Raw genomic sequence first — 16,842 nt, 5'->3', positions numbered from 1 at the left:
TCAAATAGAATATTTTTATGAAGTTCTTTATTTACAAAACTTAAATAATTCTAAATACAAACTTAAATTTTCTGACATCATTATTTAAGACATCTCATAATGATTATTATAGTAACAGAAATTCAAATGACCAAATCTTTAAAACTACATTTCAATTAAACTTTTTAAAGAAAATTTGTACCATACAGTTCACATTTCATTTACTATTAAAACCACTTTAAAAGATTATTTTTTGCACTGAATACTTTTCAGATGTTTTCTGCAAAAATTAAAACTGTCACGTTACTGAATGTTGTCCTTATCACCTTCTTTATTCTGGTAGGTTTTTTCTAGGTATCTGACGCCTCTTTATGATGGTATAAAAAAGCAAGAAATTTAACAAAAGCACACCACAATCCTTGAAATTAAAAACAAAGTATACAGTTGGTACATGGGAGAACAAATATATTATTTCAGACCAACAACTGACAAAACATTTTATTTTCCTGAAATATGACCTTCAGCAGACATGCAGATTAAAACAGGTAGTGGATTTAGTTATTTTAGAAAAGACTGTATGTAAGATTTGAAAGACATTTCTCTGATTTCTGAAATCTGTATTCAAAACCTTTTAACTGTATAATCAGGAAATACATAACAATTGTTGCATTACCACATGTCAAACTAGAGCATTTGACACTGACATTCTGTACACCTGAAGCAAGTAAGCAATGAAAAGAAGACACATCTTAACAGGATCTGTTACAATATTCTAAATACATTTCCTTTATAGATTTCAGATATAGGTTAGAAATTAGAAATGGCCCAGGAGCATCATGCTGCATGGCTGCTGAAATATTGTATATTTAAGCATAACATTAGCCTGTTTGTTTTACTCCTTTAATAAAATTGAGAATCGAAATGGGGAATGTGTCAAAGAGACAACAACCCGACCAAAGAGCATAAAACAGCCCAAAGCCACCAATGGGTCTTCAATACAGAGAGAAAATCCCGCACCCGGGCTTCAGCTGGGCCCTTAATAAAAATGTGTACTAGTTCCGTGAAAATGGAGATCACACTAAACTCTGAAACATATAAACACGAGTATAGAAAACATTATTGAATAGCCCGGGTATTTAAAATCGAAAAAAAACCAAAACAGCTTTGAACTCTGTCTAGTGGCTTTTCTTGACCAGACCATCATTAAACAATAATATAACGTCATCGTTACGAGAGTAAATTTCTCAAAAATTCTGTCAACCCAGGTAAACCTTAGTTGAACTCTTTAAATCGACAAAAATCAACATGTTTACAACAAAAGCACAAAATAAATCGCGTTTTTTAAAATGGCGTGGGGCAAAATCCTTTGATTGATATAAGTTACACAGTTCATTTCACGGTACAAGTTATGGTACCTGGAATTGGAAACATTTTGGCATTTGTACAATTCTCGATACTGTTCAAAGCCTTAAAGGCTTTATGAAAAGTTATGTTCTATCTGGTGACTATTCACTCGCTGTCTTCCTAAAGAAAAATGGCTGCCGTAGTAAATTTAACGCCATCTAGTGAGTATGAATTGATTAGTTTTTTGTTGTCTGTTCTGTTCAGTACAGGTATGATCGTCCGTTGTATATCGGAGCACTCCCACTTGGGATATAGGTTTAACACTTAACAAATATTTACAGAGATATTTACATAGTGTAATGGGGTAGCTAAAATTTATTAGTTTTATATACAGATGCTAACTGTGGATTTTAAAACAAATATTTATAATTATGTGCTATTTACATTATTTATAGTTATACCTAGGTTAAAATACCGAGGAGGATTAAAATGATCTTTAAGTTTCTTTTGATGAGACAAAGTGAGGTTTATACCCAATGTTTAAAAGTAAAAATTAGTAAAATATAAAAAATAAGAAATAAAATTGAAATTAGTAAAACAAAATAAAGAAAAGGGAATAAATTAGTTCAGTATGCCGGTATTAGCTTGAGACGAGATAACCAAAAATAAAATATATCAGATGCTATAAATTTATCATATGCCGTAAAATTTGAAAATATGGTGCCCCCTGGCAAGGTCTAAGCATATAATTAGATGCAAGCAGCAGATCTAGTCATAGATGGGAGCAGTTAGCTTGGCATTCCATGCAGACTGCTTGGTCCATCTTTCCTATTTTGTATATGCATTGTATTAGTATGTAAGCAAAGTCATTATAGGTGTATTATTGCGATAGGATAGTCAGACACAGTAATATTTATGCTGTTTAAATGCAAATTCGCGTTGTTGAGGGTCTTGAAGAAAAAGTACTTAAATTCTTCAACAGTTTCAATTCAGCCTCTGATTAATGTATCATTGTGATTGTAATTCGGTGTGTTCCTTATGCATTTAGTGACAGACATTTTGAGAATGTTTGTCTATGTCTGTAAGGTCATCTGTTGTTTTGATGAGATAATGTAGTTGTTGATAGCTTTAAGCAATCCATTATTTTCCCTTTCTCCCTTTTTTCAAACTTAATCTAACCAAATCAAATGTCTTTATTCCTAATTAAAGAGCCAATATAGAGCATATAAATCAATACAATAATAATACTTTTTCTTCAGAAGCAATACAGCTTATAGAATATATACATTTTTACATCAAATTTTTAAATGCATCAGTATAATATTAATAACAATAATTATACAAAATACATATATGGCGGAGAATGACAATAAATTCATATGATAAATAAGGCATACAGCTACAAAATGTACGTATTACGGATGTTTTCGATGTTGAACAAAAATTTACCTTAATTATTAAGTTCTTTCACATTGTGAACTGATAACAACTGTATAAGTTTAAAAGTGGATGGTTTTTTCCAATAATATTTCTTAATATATTGTTTTCTTACATCACTATATCTATTACATTCTAAAACAAAATGGTATTCGTCTTCAACAATATTGCTATTGCACATAGTACATAATCTATTTTCTCTATCTACATTGTAATATCTGCCGGTCCCGATATTGAGGCTATGGGCAGAGATACGATATTTACACATATAAGGTTTATATATTTGATTAACAGGTCTATCTAAATAAAATTGCAATAAATCTGTGTGATATATATATATCTATAAAGTATACATTTAGATGAATTGTCAAAAAACGCATTAACATCAGTGATAAAGATATCTTTCATTCGTTGTTTTAGCTCATGTATAAATATATCAACATTATTTACGTTTTGGATTAGCCATACATCATGAAAACTATATTTACATAAAATATCTCTGACTGAACATGCCCAATTCAATTTGTCTTTGGGTTTTTTAAATGAACTCTCCAACATATCTTCATAACATGCTTTTAATATACAGTTATCAGTATCTACTAATTTAAACCAAAAACTGAATCATTTTTCTTTGTCTTTCATAATACATTGGGTAACGTCCCAATTCACAGTAAACCATGTTACTAACAGCAGTTTTTCGAACCTTTAGAATTCGTTTTAAAAAATACAAATGTACTTTCTCTATATCATCAGCTTTATGCTTACCCCACACTTCACAGCTATAATTAAGAATACTAGACACATAAGTATCAAATAAGGACAGTAACGTTTCACATTTATAATAGTCCTCTATAATTTTACTACATAAAGCAAAAACAGCCTTTCTACCTTGATTGGCTAACATTTTTTGTGTATGTAAAAAACTACCATAATAATTGATAAGGATACCTAAATATACAAAATTGTCACATATATCAAGTTGGTTATTATTCAAAAACCATTTTTCTTGACTTTTTACACTACCTCTATTTCTAAACACGACTACTTTTGTTTTAGACATAATGATATATAAACCATATTCCTTTGAAGAAGAGTTTACAGCATTTATCATATTTTGCAAATCATCTATGTTCTCGCTAAATAAAACAGTGTCGTCTGCGTACATAAGTAAAAATAGATTTAAAGATTTCAATTCATATGACTGACAGCCATTACTAATTAGCTCTACTTCCATATCATTAACATACAATGAGTATAATAATGGAGATAAAGATTCCCCTTGCATCAAGCCAGTATAACATTAAAAAAAATCTGAAATTTTTCCATTACACTTTATACAAGTTTTTTAATTTTGAATACATAGATCTAATTACAGTAAGAAGTTTACCAGTAACTCCACATCTAACTAGTCTAAACCACAACTGAACATGAAAAACACTATCAAAGGCTTTAATATAATCAATGAAACAACAGTACAAGCGTTTACCCTCTCTTAACGACTTAGAAATCAAAGAATGAAGACAGAAGATGGCATCAGAAGTGCCGTATCCAGGACGGAATCCAAACTGTGCATCTGTTAGAGTGTTGTTAATCTTGCACCATGTTATAAGTCTTGAATTAATCAACGACATAAAAAGTTTTCCTAGATGTGACACCAATGAAATACCTCTGTAGTTTCCAGGATCGTCAGGATTTTCTTTCTTAAATATTGGAATCAAAATACATTTCACCCAGATTTCAGGAAAGTTTCCGGAACATAAAATGTTATTGAAAAGTTTGCAAAGAACAGGTTTCAATAAAGTTTTACCAAAATAATATACTCGTTCATTATATCATCATAACAAATAGACTTGTCTCTTTTTATTTTTTTGCTGCACGAATCAAGTTCTTTCTCAGTAAACGGAAGATCTAGTTCCTCAAAAATGGTTTTCGGAGTATCACTCATTCCAACATTCACTTCGGGTTTAGCCATTAGTTTTTTAAAATGTTCCTCGAATTGGTCCAATGAAATGTTATTTGTAACGTGCTTTTTACGTTTTTTAAAATTCTTATAGAAACGTTTTGGATTTTTCTTCCTTAATGACGAAAGCATATTTCCACGTTGGTTCTTATATTGTCGTTTAAGTCTGTTTTCGCAGCACTTATACTCAGTATTGACTGGCTAGTGATTACAGTAGTAGAACTACTTACCGAGGCCCCGATTCATAATTGACACTACATTTTTTTATACTGTACTGACTTGTAAAACTGGTTTCACAATGCTTATATACTGTCCCTACTTTTGATTCTATTGACTCCGCTTAAAGGAAGATAGTACCTTAGCTTATAATAATTTCATGGTTCAGCTAGCAAACAAGCTAACCAAAGATAGTTACCGTTATCTACACACTAAAGTCTATGTGCTGTAAATCGTTGTGCTTCTTTACTGACAGATATAACACATCAGTATTCTGTGACTATTATACTAACTAGTATTATAATAGTACCAGACATATTGTAGTAGAGTCTCAGCTGCAGATCTGAGGCTACTATCATGCATATCTCTGTGTAATAGAAATCATAACACTTAAACAATCTGAGGTTACCTTAACTCAGTGTTATAAAAATCGCAGAAAAAATATACACGTTTTGTATTTCTATATCAAGTTTCATCATTTTTTAGTCACGATGAGTTACTGAAAAATGAAAACAACACTTTATAAATTGCATGCATCCGAAGCGATTTTCTGCATTTACCTAACTGTGAATTTCTACGTTATTTTCCTTATTGCTTGGTGGTAGAGTATGCCTTATCAATCCGAACAAATACACTAGTTTGTGTCAATTTTTACTTATTTTTTTTTAGAAATTATCTTTCGGAATCATTAATTGAATATAAATGACAACCATACTGAATTATTATTTGTCTTTTACAATTTCACATCAATTAGCCTAAGAAATTTGATGGCTAATATGTATATACATATATAAAAAAAAAGAAAATGCAGTTAAGATAAAAATTAAAAAAGAGAAATAAAAGAAAACGGTAACCCGTCATCCAAAATCAGAGACATACATAAATGATTTCTAATGGAGTCATGACGTACATGTATGTAGACCGGTTTCAGATTTATAGTTTTGAAAAGATAAGAAAAGAAGGAAGATTTGAATGAAAAAGGAAAACGTTTGATGTCATAACTTTGTATTAATATAAGATTTTGTTTCTGTATAAACCATAGCATAACTATATTGCACTTCAATTTTCGGTTTTTGCATAAATCATATATTGATTAACATAAATGCCAACTTCTTGCAAAGTAAAATAAAGTGCGTTTAGTATTCATGCCAAGAAACTGCCTCCGTTGAAATTCTGCAAACACCCCATAGAGCAAATTACATGGATGATTAGTATTGACCATTGACCATTTGGTATATGGCCGTGTTCCATGCGACACGTACATGAAGGTCATAAATTAATTTGTTGAATGAAATCAAATCTTTAGCTACTAATGAGTGCCGTAGGAGGTCGACCGGAGTTTTTAGCAAGGATTTATTGGCATGTACGCCAAAAAAAAAAAAGAGTATTTGATATGCAGCATTTTAAAGTGATCAGTGCACGAAGATAGAAGGTAAGTTCAAATGTTTAAATCCACGTATACACGTTCCATGCACACTGGAAACTGAGTTAAGAAAAAAAAAGAGGGACACGAGAAAACGGTAACCGTCTAATATCAGTCACATACAAAACTGTTTTGTAAGTCATGATGTACACGTGACCGGTTTAAGATTTATAGTTTAATGGAAAGATAGGAAAAGAAGAAAAATAAGAAAAGTGAAACATTTGAAGTTATATAACTTTGTATTAATATAAGATGTTGCTAGTGTATAAAACATGTAATAAAAATTGCATCACATTATTGGTTTTTGCATAAATCACTTATTGATTATATTAACTTAAATGCTAAAATCTTGCAAGATAGAATCAAGTGGGTGTTGCATTTGCATACCAAAAGAAAAAAAAAAAAGAAAGAAAAGATTTTAAAAATTAGTCATTGCACGAAGACCGAAGACAGCATACACACTGGAAGGCGGCTCATTGATTTAAACACGTTTGGTGCGATAAGATGGATTTTTATTGCACACAGAGACAAACATATGAAATGAATCAATATTTTCTTATAGACATTTTTATCGGCAATAAAAAAGGACTTCATCAGATGTACGATAGAAATGATTGAAATAACACATCACAGTACATTAAAAGTGCTGCTTAGATACGGACTTATAAAATATACAAACGTAAAAAAGTTGGTAACCTTATAAAATAACTTATTTGCTAGAAAAATCTCTCTCCCGCCTCCCCGTGGTAGGTCGTGAGAGGACAGACAGAAGGGGTAATAGCTATAATTGAACCATGTCAATGAGTTAAATAAAACGCATGTTTCGCATTTGCTAATTTGAAGATTGGCGTAAATAAAATGTTGCAATTGCCATGAATGCGAAATGCAGAAAATGGGCGTGCTGATGTAAATATATAGTTTTAGAAACTGAAATAATTTCATCCTCCTCGAAATACCACTTTTATCTCCCCGCGGTAAACCGAGGGCAGACGACAAAACACAACATAGAAAACTAAAGACTGAGCAACACGAACCCCACCAACAACCGGTGGGGGAGGGGGAAGGGGTGTGTGATCCTAGGAGATTCGGAAGAGTAAACATATTCTGCTCCACATGTGACACCAGTAGTAAAAATAATGTCCCGAGAAGATAATTTCACCAACACTAACCAGACTATGACTGATTAATGAAGTAAGCTGGTGTTTTAATATGACCTTGTGCAACCGTGGACTGAAAAACGATATTGTATCACGATCTTTGAAAACAATATGTTATCTTCTAATGAATTTTTATCAAGTTTGCATACCATAACAGTTCCTGAATATAAGATACGAGATCATTTGAGTAAAATTAGTTCGATGTTGAATTCGACCATTTACTACTATGTCTTTTATCAACAATATCCATGATATCCAAAAAGGAAGTTTAAAATATGTTCTGCTGTATCATGATATTGTAATTTAGACCTAGAGGTATGCTGTATGTAGCCGTTTAATCCAAGACAGCTCGCAAATGTTAGTGTAACCTCAAATTGGTTGTCCTTTATTTCTAGTCAGTTTCTAGAGGCTGTTTTTTTTAATTGAATTTAAACATTATTGTGTTTATGTAAAATACTTTGCCTAAATTCCGGTAAATCAATCTTTTAAATTTCTTAGGTCTGCGAAAACATGTAGATTTTCTTTTGTAAGTTTGAAAAAATTAGCGTGCTGTTTGTCCAATACATATTGAATACCACGTTAAGGTTAGTTTCATGTTACAAGGCATATAAGACTTTGTGTTTTTCAATTTATGCCACAAGAAAAAGACAGCGAAAAGGCCCTCCCGTTCACCGGTGAACAAACAGTGTACTATGAGGGTCAAGATGGGGTTTTCAGAATAGAGATTAAAGGATAAGAAATGCAGAATAATGGACAAACATATATAAAGAATAGACAAAAATAGACAAAAAAGTAGAGAATAAAAAAAAAGAAGAGCATAATGGGGTGCTTAAATATAAGGAATAGATAATAAAGGGCAAACTAGATAAAGAAAGAGAAAAATGGTATAAAAGATAAACAATAAAGAAATGAAGGACCCCAACAAGACCATATCTACTACGAGAAAGTCATTTGAAGCAAGTCTGTCGTTTTCTATTATTGCGCTGGAAAATTTGTTGATATCAACGTGCATTCTGTTGAATAATCTGACTGCAGAGGCGTTGCATCCTTTCACACAATTGTGGATTCTGCTTAATTTAAAAGGTGAATTTTGATGTACGTGTCAGTTGAATATATGTTTTGGATGTCGTGTCTAAGCATATAGATAGTCGTAAAGTTGAAAAGTATTTAATTGTTTGTTCGTTTCTTTATATCATTAAGGTAAACAAGTAAAAGTGGAGAAAAGTAAAAGAGACCGAAAGTCATTACATTGAATAAGCTACGGAATAAGTAACCAATAAATTATGCAGTCGAAGAACTCTAGTTCAAACTGTCATAAACTGCCCGCATAACATAACTTTTGACTTCTGTGTCGTTAGGTTGCTGTTTCATTTACATATACCTCTCAACTCATATAAGTAATGCAAAAGGAGAAATACATACCTTGAAGCTAACATGAGCAATTGGTATAACTGTATACAGATCTAGTGAAAAGTATCTTATACTTTCTAGATGTCGCCCATGGAGAGAGAGAGAGAGAGAGAGAGAGAGAGAGAGAGAGAGAGAGAGAGAGAGAGAGCTAGAAGTTGAAAAAAGTCAACAACTTCCATGATCATATACACCCCGCCCCCAATAAAAAAAGGCAAGCAGCAGACAACAGAACAACACGAAGATCACAAGAAAAACGAATAAAGAAACTGTATGAATTCATGTACTAGTATTCTGGAAAGATAAGCAACACTTGCTTTTATAGTGGAAACCATTATGTTGCTTATGGGAGGTATAATAATCCTGTGAATAAATTGCGAGTAAAATAGGACGGTACTTTGGGGGAATATAACTATGTGTGATAATGTGACACACATAATACCGTAAAGGTCAACCAAATCATGATGACGTCCTTAAAACTTCCAGACAGATAACTTCAACTTTTCCATAAAGAACCCTTTGTTCATTGGTTGACTTCCTTTAAAGCAGCAACATTAAGATTAATAGAAACCCAAGCCATAGACAAGGGTAATCAGATCATTTTATTGATAACAATTATGTTTGTGTAATAGTAATGCAATTGATAATTTTAAAATTCAAAATTAATTGTAATTCAATCGATAACATTTTAAAGTATTCGCAACCATGTTTTGTGGATGAAATAAGAATAGAGTAAACTCAGAACAACAGTAAACTGTCGAGTTAGCAAAGAAAACAAAAACAATTATGATGCCAACTTTTGACATAAAACTCTTGTGATAATCAAAGGTCTACGACTTTAAAAGTAGAGAATTTCAACAAAATCGTCCAAATAATTTGACGAATCTTTCATCTGCGGAAGCAATGAATTGTGGAAAATAATTAAATGTATCAACATCCAGTGATAATCCAGTTTTAAATCTTGCAAAATATTTCAACACTCACTAAGTAGATATAGATAGAAACAAAAACAAAATAGTTTCATAGGAAATCATTCATCTCATTTTGAATGCTAATATAAGAGTAACAAATATATTCAGTTTATCTAAATAAAAAAAATAACGAAATTATACAAAGTTATTTACATGTACATAACAAACGTCATTCTGTATGCTTCCTCAATAACATTTATTTTATTTTAGAATTCAGTTTGGTATATGATATGGATTTTTTTGGGGGAAATTCTTTAAATTCTGAAGAATGAGGAAGTAATAAAAAGGACGATATGTTGACCTTAAATCCATAAACAGATAAAAATGTCAATTTAATATTTCACAAGTCATAAGCGAAGAAAGAATTCATTGAATTGCTTTTCAGGTTGCTTTTTCTTTTCTCCAAAATTAACCATAAGTGGAAAGGGACTCGCTAATGATTATATCCTACATTTTGTAGTTAATTTTGATCGTGGACGATATTTGGGCACCCTTTAAAGAAACCCATCGGTTATGACAATGTTGAGATACGCCTTTATGGATCATACCTTTACTTCGGTTTAAAGTTTCTAAAACCAGAAGTGTCGTAATCCATATCAACTTTTGAAGTAAAAGAATTTAATAAGAACTTACATCTCTCACAGGTCTTTATTGTCATGTTAGATAAAACAGAGACTCGAGAGAAGCGACACAACGTAAACATAAGTAACAATAAGTAAACGTAAGATTCGGACTTATAAGGTTATGAGCGATAAAACATAGTACAAATCGAGTATTTAATGTTTATACAAAAAATCTGTACTTAGAATATTTTTCATCGGCCATAACATACTCATTAAATGTTAGAGAACTTTATGGAAAAAAATCATGTATGTCACGAAGTGACACAACTGCAACATATATTAGTTTTAACCTGAAACGCATTTTACGTTGTAACATCCCGAATATATATCATATTAATGTTTTACCAGCTGGTATACAGTATAACTATTATAGATGCACCGTTCTGAACGCTGACCTTTGTAATATCAATTGTTTTCTTGTTGGTGTGCAGCTCCAACAGGTGATTCAACATTTCTGTTTCCATTATCCTCTACCCAAATTATTAAATTATATAAATTCAATCAAATCAAACGTAAAAGTGCGATATTTCAAATTTTTGTATGAAATTGTATGCATTAACTCGTTAAACTGCAACTGAATAATGAAAAATGATATATATATATATGTACTAGTATTTCCAGTGATACAGTCAATTTAGAATTTGTGCAATAGGTATGTAAAATTATACATTAATAGAGTATACATTTTGTACGTAAAAAGCAACAAACATGTTACATTGAAAATCCGTTCACAAAATTTAAAAATGATATATTATTGCTGTAAACATTTTTGTTTAAATGATATGAACATATAATATAAGTTATCTACGTTCATATCCGTAGATATGGATATTTTAACACCCTGAAGTATCCAAGTACACCCTGAGGCGCAGCCGAAGGGTGTACAGGGTACTGAAGGGTGTTAAAATATCCATTTCTACGGATATGAACGTAGATAACGAATTTATCCCCGGTTTTAGTCTAAATCTGGCGATTTTTAGAGAAATTCGACCACAAAGTGAAACGTGAAAGCAACGTTTTTTTCATTTTTTAAATATCTTTTATTGAAATTTGGGAATTTGACATATTTTTAACGGGGTGTAGGGTTCTACCAAAGGTAGAACCCTACAGGTAGACAAATATAAGACGTTTTTAAAGTAGAGACAGAGAAACTGAAATGGGTCGAATTTGGCGCGCAATGTTGTGAGAGTTACATCATAAAGGGTGTGACGTCAACGTGGGTCATTTGCATAGCTAGGTCAGTAGTACCATTCATTGACAATGTGGCTGCATAGTGATGCATTTACTAAAATGAGTGCAAGGTAATAAGATAAAATCGTTAGTGGATTAAGTATTTAATTATACAGACATCATGGAAAATCTACAGAATTCGATATTTCATAAGGAACAACCATGGAATTAAGGAAAACGCGCGTGAAATTCCCCGATGTAATGGGTAGCAACGTCCGGGGATATGGGTTAGCAACACCCAGGGGCTATGGGTTTTGTAACGACGTGCGTTAACCAATCAAACTCCTAGAAATATACTAAGCCGGGGATAAGGGGTCATAGTATTCATTTGTTCAGAAGAAATGAATTAGTCTCGATATGATGCACGAAAAAAAGGATCAAATCGGCAAGATAATCGTAACGTCGTGACAGCGTCACGCTGCAAAATCGTATTTGTATGCCCTTAAATTATCTTTAGTAATGGAGGAGGAAGGAATTCTGAGGGGTCAGTGGTCTAAGTGCAAAAACTTTGATTATGGCTAATCATACGACTTATTTTGTTGCGTCTCAACAGAATAGGAGATTCAGGAAAGGATGAATTTAAAAATCATTCACTTAAAATTATCCATTAAAAACCAAGAAGATAATTCTTTAAAGCCAACACTGTTTTGTCCAACACACCGCCCACAAAAGGTTTAGCATATTCCAGCTGTTCAGTCACTTTTTTTTGTCAGTCGAAAGCAAAGGCGATCGTCTGGTGTTCAGAGATATGCCATCTTTAACAATTTAAACGATATTTATTTCATTGATTGACGGGCTACACAGTATGTTTATATACTGTAAGTACCTGAGCTAACTTTCTATAGTAGCGAGGACAGTCCGATCAAAAAGTTTCCAAATTATGTGCCGTTTTAATTTTAATTTTTAGGTAGTAGTAATTAATCGTATTGTTAATGTTGTATAATGGTGGTCGTTGCACTGTTTAGGTGTTTTATTGTGTGTTCTAGTTTAGCCTAAGGAATTTGGTTTAGTACCACCACATTTTGTGCCTATACCAAATCAGGGCATCAGGACTATATGTTGTTGGTTATCTTTGTTTAGTTTAAACATATTTTATTTGTTCAAGTACAAATTGGATAAGACACAAGTCAAACAGACTTATGAAGTCTTCTCCATTTAACATTTATAGCAATATAATACAAAATATATGTATGAGCATGCATGTATAGAATGGTATATCTATTTAATATATATACATGCAAGTCTAAATTGAAAACAACGTTCAAACCTATGATTGCGTTGGATAAAAACCGCAATTTTTATACGTGTGCATGCAAAACAAATTTCTTGTTAGAGGGGTCTAAATACAGCACAAACAACATTTTCCAAAAGACCAAAAAAGTGAAAAGGTATATATTTAACAAAACGCATGTGACTAACAGGTCGAAGAACAAATGTTCTTAAATCCTGCTGACTGCCATTGGCGATTGCCAAATAAACGGATCACAAGGTGTAATAAATGGATCTTAACTATAAATTTAATACCAAACAGAAAACAATAAACTTGCGGCAAAGATGGTATACCGCAAACAAAGGTGCAAAGATTTTTTGTACACCATATTCGGATTTCGACAATTAATGTCTCTTCAGTGATGTTAGGAATCGAAACGGTTATTGGAAGGCCACATAATTTACCTCAATTTAGGATAGACTCTTGAATTTTGAGGAGTCAAAATAGGATGAACGGATCATATAAACCCGAAGGCAAATATAATACAAGCCCAAACGAAAAAATATAAACAAGTCTAAATTGAAAACAACGTTCAAACCTATGATTGCGTTGGATAAAAACCGCAATTTTTATACGTGTGCATGCAAAATATATATATATATATATATGGATTTTTGTCAAAAGACAGAAAAGTGAAGACAGAAAGAAAACAATAATAAAAAAAAAAATAAATATATAAAATAAATAAATGAATATTTAGAAAACAAAAACAAAAAATAAAATACAAATTAAACAAACAAAAATACAAAAAAAGGAAGACTTTTACTTAGATGATGATGTGTGTGCGATCATGGTTTGCTATCTAGACAATTAGAAATCTTTCCGAACTTTTAATAAACTCGAAGACATTTTTGAAAATGGTTTGGTTTTGCTCTAGAGAAAGAAGATAACTACCCAAGGTTAGTAGTTCTATGTTAATTTTACTTATCTTTGTTGTTCATCTGTTTTTCGAAAACAACTTGTACGCCACCTCCTCTGCCTCTTTGCTATTTAAGGCCATGCTTTTTTCGTGTTTTATTATCATACATCTCTCATACATATTAAGAAAAAAAAAAACGAAAACAGAAATCTCCTAATATTTTCATATCGTTAACATGGTAAAAAATTGTAGCAATAATATGTTATCAATATCGAATTCTGTGAATGGATTTTTGAAGAAACGCAATTCAAAGTGATAAAATGCGTATTTTTTTGCCATATTTTACATACGTTTTGTACATTTATAGACCTATTTCACCAATCCATACAAACGTTCATCAAAATCTGAAACATCGCCCATTTACATGAACTTTGCTCTAACAGTTGAAACAAGTTTCACGACGGCCTTTTCTTGGATGTAGGATTGCTGACTCGTAGTAATATAACGATAACAAACGAACTAAGTATTTAGAAAATTTTGTTGTTGTACTAAATGAGCAAAAAATACAATGCGACTGATCAGTAATACCAAATACAGTTATTGAAATGGATGTACACATGCGCGTCACATCTTACCACACATATTTTCTCACTCTTTCCCCCCAATATTTATATAAAGTATAAAATTGATCAATTATGTCATCATTTAAACCCATGTGTTAAAAGTAAAATAACAAAAATACCGAACTCAAGGGAAAATTCAAAACGGAAAGTCCCTTATCAAATGGCAAAATTAAAAGCTCAAACACATCAAACGAATGGAAAACAACTGTCATATCCTGGCCCTGACTTGGTACAGGCATTTTCTTATGTAGAAAATGGTGGATTAAACCTGGTTTTATAGCTAGCTAAACCTCTCACTTGTATGACAGTCGCTTAAAATTCCATTATATATTGACAATGTGTGAACATAACAAACATAATAGGTAAAAATGTGAGAGTTCAGAGGGTTTTATCAGGATATCTTCGGCAAATTAACTTATTGTTTGCCCAATGTTTCGGTGGCCTTGACCTTTCGAAAGTTTGCATTGACTATTTGATATTTTGATTGTGTTTATTAAAATGTTGATAAATTAAGGCAAAAGTAGTTAACTGTGTTCAAATCTCATGATAAACAAGACATTTGAAATATCTTCTTCAGACGCAGAACAGATATCTTTTTAATTTTGTACATCCAAATAAAGAACCCCCTAAGTACTTATAATCGTGCATACCATGCAAATTTCATGTTATTTATGAATTTTTCATGAAACGCAGTTCGTAAAAAAAAAAATCCAGAGATAGAAAATTTTGTTGTTGATAATGTGTTCAGTAGCAGTATTTTAATCAAACGGAACATTTTGACATTTCTGGTCATTGCACACATGATTTGGTGGATATCATAGTGCATCTCAGTAAAAAAAAACCAGTAACAGAAGCCTCATTATGTTAGAGAAGTCTATTGGATGTTGAAAATAACACACGGTGTTTTTTTTTCACAAAGTTAACAATAATTACAGAAATATTCTGCTTAAACCATAGATATTCAATAGATGTCTTTAACCTCAACTCGGATTTGGTTATAATTGTTTCCATCTTCAGTGTCTATATAGAGTATCTCAAATGTCCTTCTTTGTACTATTCGATGAAATGAACGTTTATATGTCAGAAATAAAATAGGAATGAGTTACTGTATTGTAGCTACACTTCAACTCTTTTTTTCAGCATGCGTTTGGAGTAATTGTTATATTGTCAATTGCAATATCACTATAAACACCAGATCCCCTTTGAGCATGGAAGGTTATCTGCAGAAGATAAATCAATACAAATATATGTTATTAAAGATTGATAGAAACACATATTGTGCATGCGAAATATTGAATTTCAAAGTTTAAAGTCAGCAAATTTTATATATACTTCAGATTTAGAGATTCAAATATATAATTTATCTTTGTAAGTGAAAGCAGATGAATATTGATGTAATGATAAAAACAGCGAGCTCTACTTTCACTGCACCACAGCTTCATGTGTCTACAATATTATGGCGAATTTCTTAACACATACAAAACAAAATGCTATAAGAAAGGTTAATATGCTCTTTTGATAAATTATGAAAAAGTTAAATTACTTATGTAAAATCTAATTATAAAGAATATTCTTGACAAAAAAAAAAAACAAAAAACAAACAAACTGTAAGAATACAAATTCATCAAAGAATAAATAATCAAATACATTTTACTCGTACATCAATCACAGTGCTCAAGAGTTGACTTTCTTCACCCGAGTACATCTCCACCTCCTTTACCTTACCTACTAAGGTGAAGAAAGTCAAGTTTTGAACGCTTTAATTGGATGTATGAGTATAATAATCTTTTATTTAGGAATAACAGCAGTGTGCATATTTACAGTATAAATTTTGCAACGCACGGGAATATTTTTCTGAGAATACTTCGAAAAGGCCTCTGTTTTTCTATACATTTGATGTAAAATAACGGTTTTAGATCCTTTAAACAAGCTCAAAAGGAAGACAGTCATTCCACCATTGAACTTAAGTTTCTATGGCTAATAATAAAGTTCTACTATCCAACATAACTTTTCTGTCATGGGTTTTATTGTAAAAAGTAGCAAACAAACACAAAATCAAAACATGTGAATATTGTCGCCTATGGTGAGGGGAATGACACGGTTTTCGTATGTGGGTTATATGGGGTAAAAATGCGGGGATACGAGATATAAGGGGGTAACAAAAAGTGGAATATTGGAAAAAGAAGGACAAAAAGTGGGAAAAAATTACAAAAACAAAAGCGGGATTTGGAAAATGAGTACCCCATGTAGCCATTCAGCGGTGATCGAAACATTCCGGATTGTCATACTTTCTCAGTATTAGTTCGTTACTGGAATATATAATTGGAAATGAAAGCGGTGCAA

At 31.7% G+C, this 16,842-nt stretch overlaps 1 protein-coding gene across 7 annotated transcripts in view; it reads right to left on the bottom strand.

The window, feature by feature from the left end:
• Positions 1-1,530, bottom strand: part of LOC127723363 (protein argonaute-2-like) — a 49,932-nt gene extending 48,402 nt beyond the window's left edge. For all 7 annotated transcript variants that reach the window (XM_052229938.1, XM_052229937.1, XM_052229936.1 and 4 more), the window contains exon 1: positions 1,395-1,530. In XM_052229938.1, the coding sequence (XP_052085898.1) occupies positions 1,395-1,410 (16 nt within the window). In that variant the 5' untranslated portion in view covers positions 1,411-1,530. The remainder of the gene's footprint in view (positions 1-1,394) is intronic.
• Between the last annotated feature and the right edge of the window lie 15,312 nt (positions 1,531-16,842).

The sequence above is a fragment of the Mytilus californianus genome, unplaced genomic scaffold (assembly GCF_021869535.1).
Source record: "Mytilus californianus isolate M0D057914Y unplaced genomic scaffold, xbMytCali1.0.p SCAF_13, whole genome shotgun sequence".
NCBI lineage: Eukaryota > Metazoa > Mollusca > Bivalvia > Mytilida > Mytilidae > Mytilus > Mytilus californianus.
Note: the sequence above shows the minus strand (reverse complement) of the source record. Positions and strands in the feature narration are given on the sequence as shown.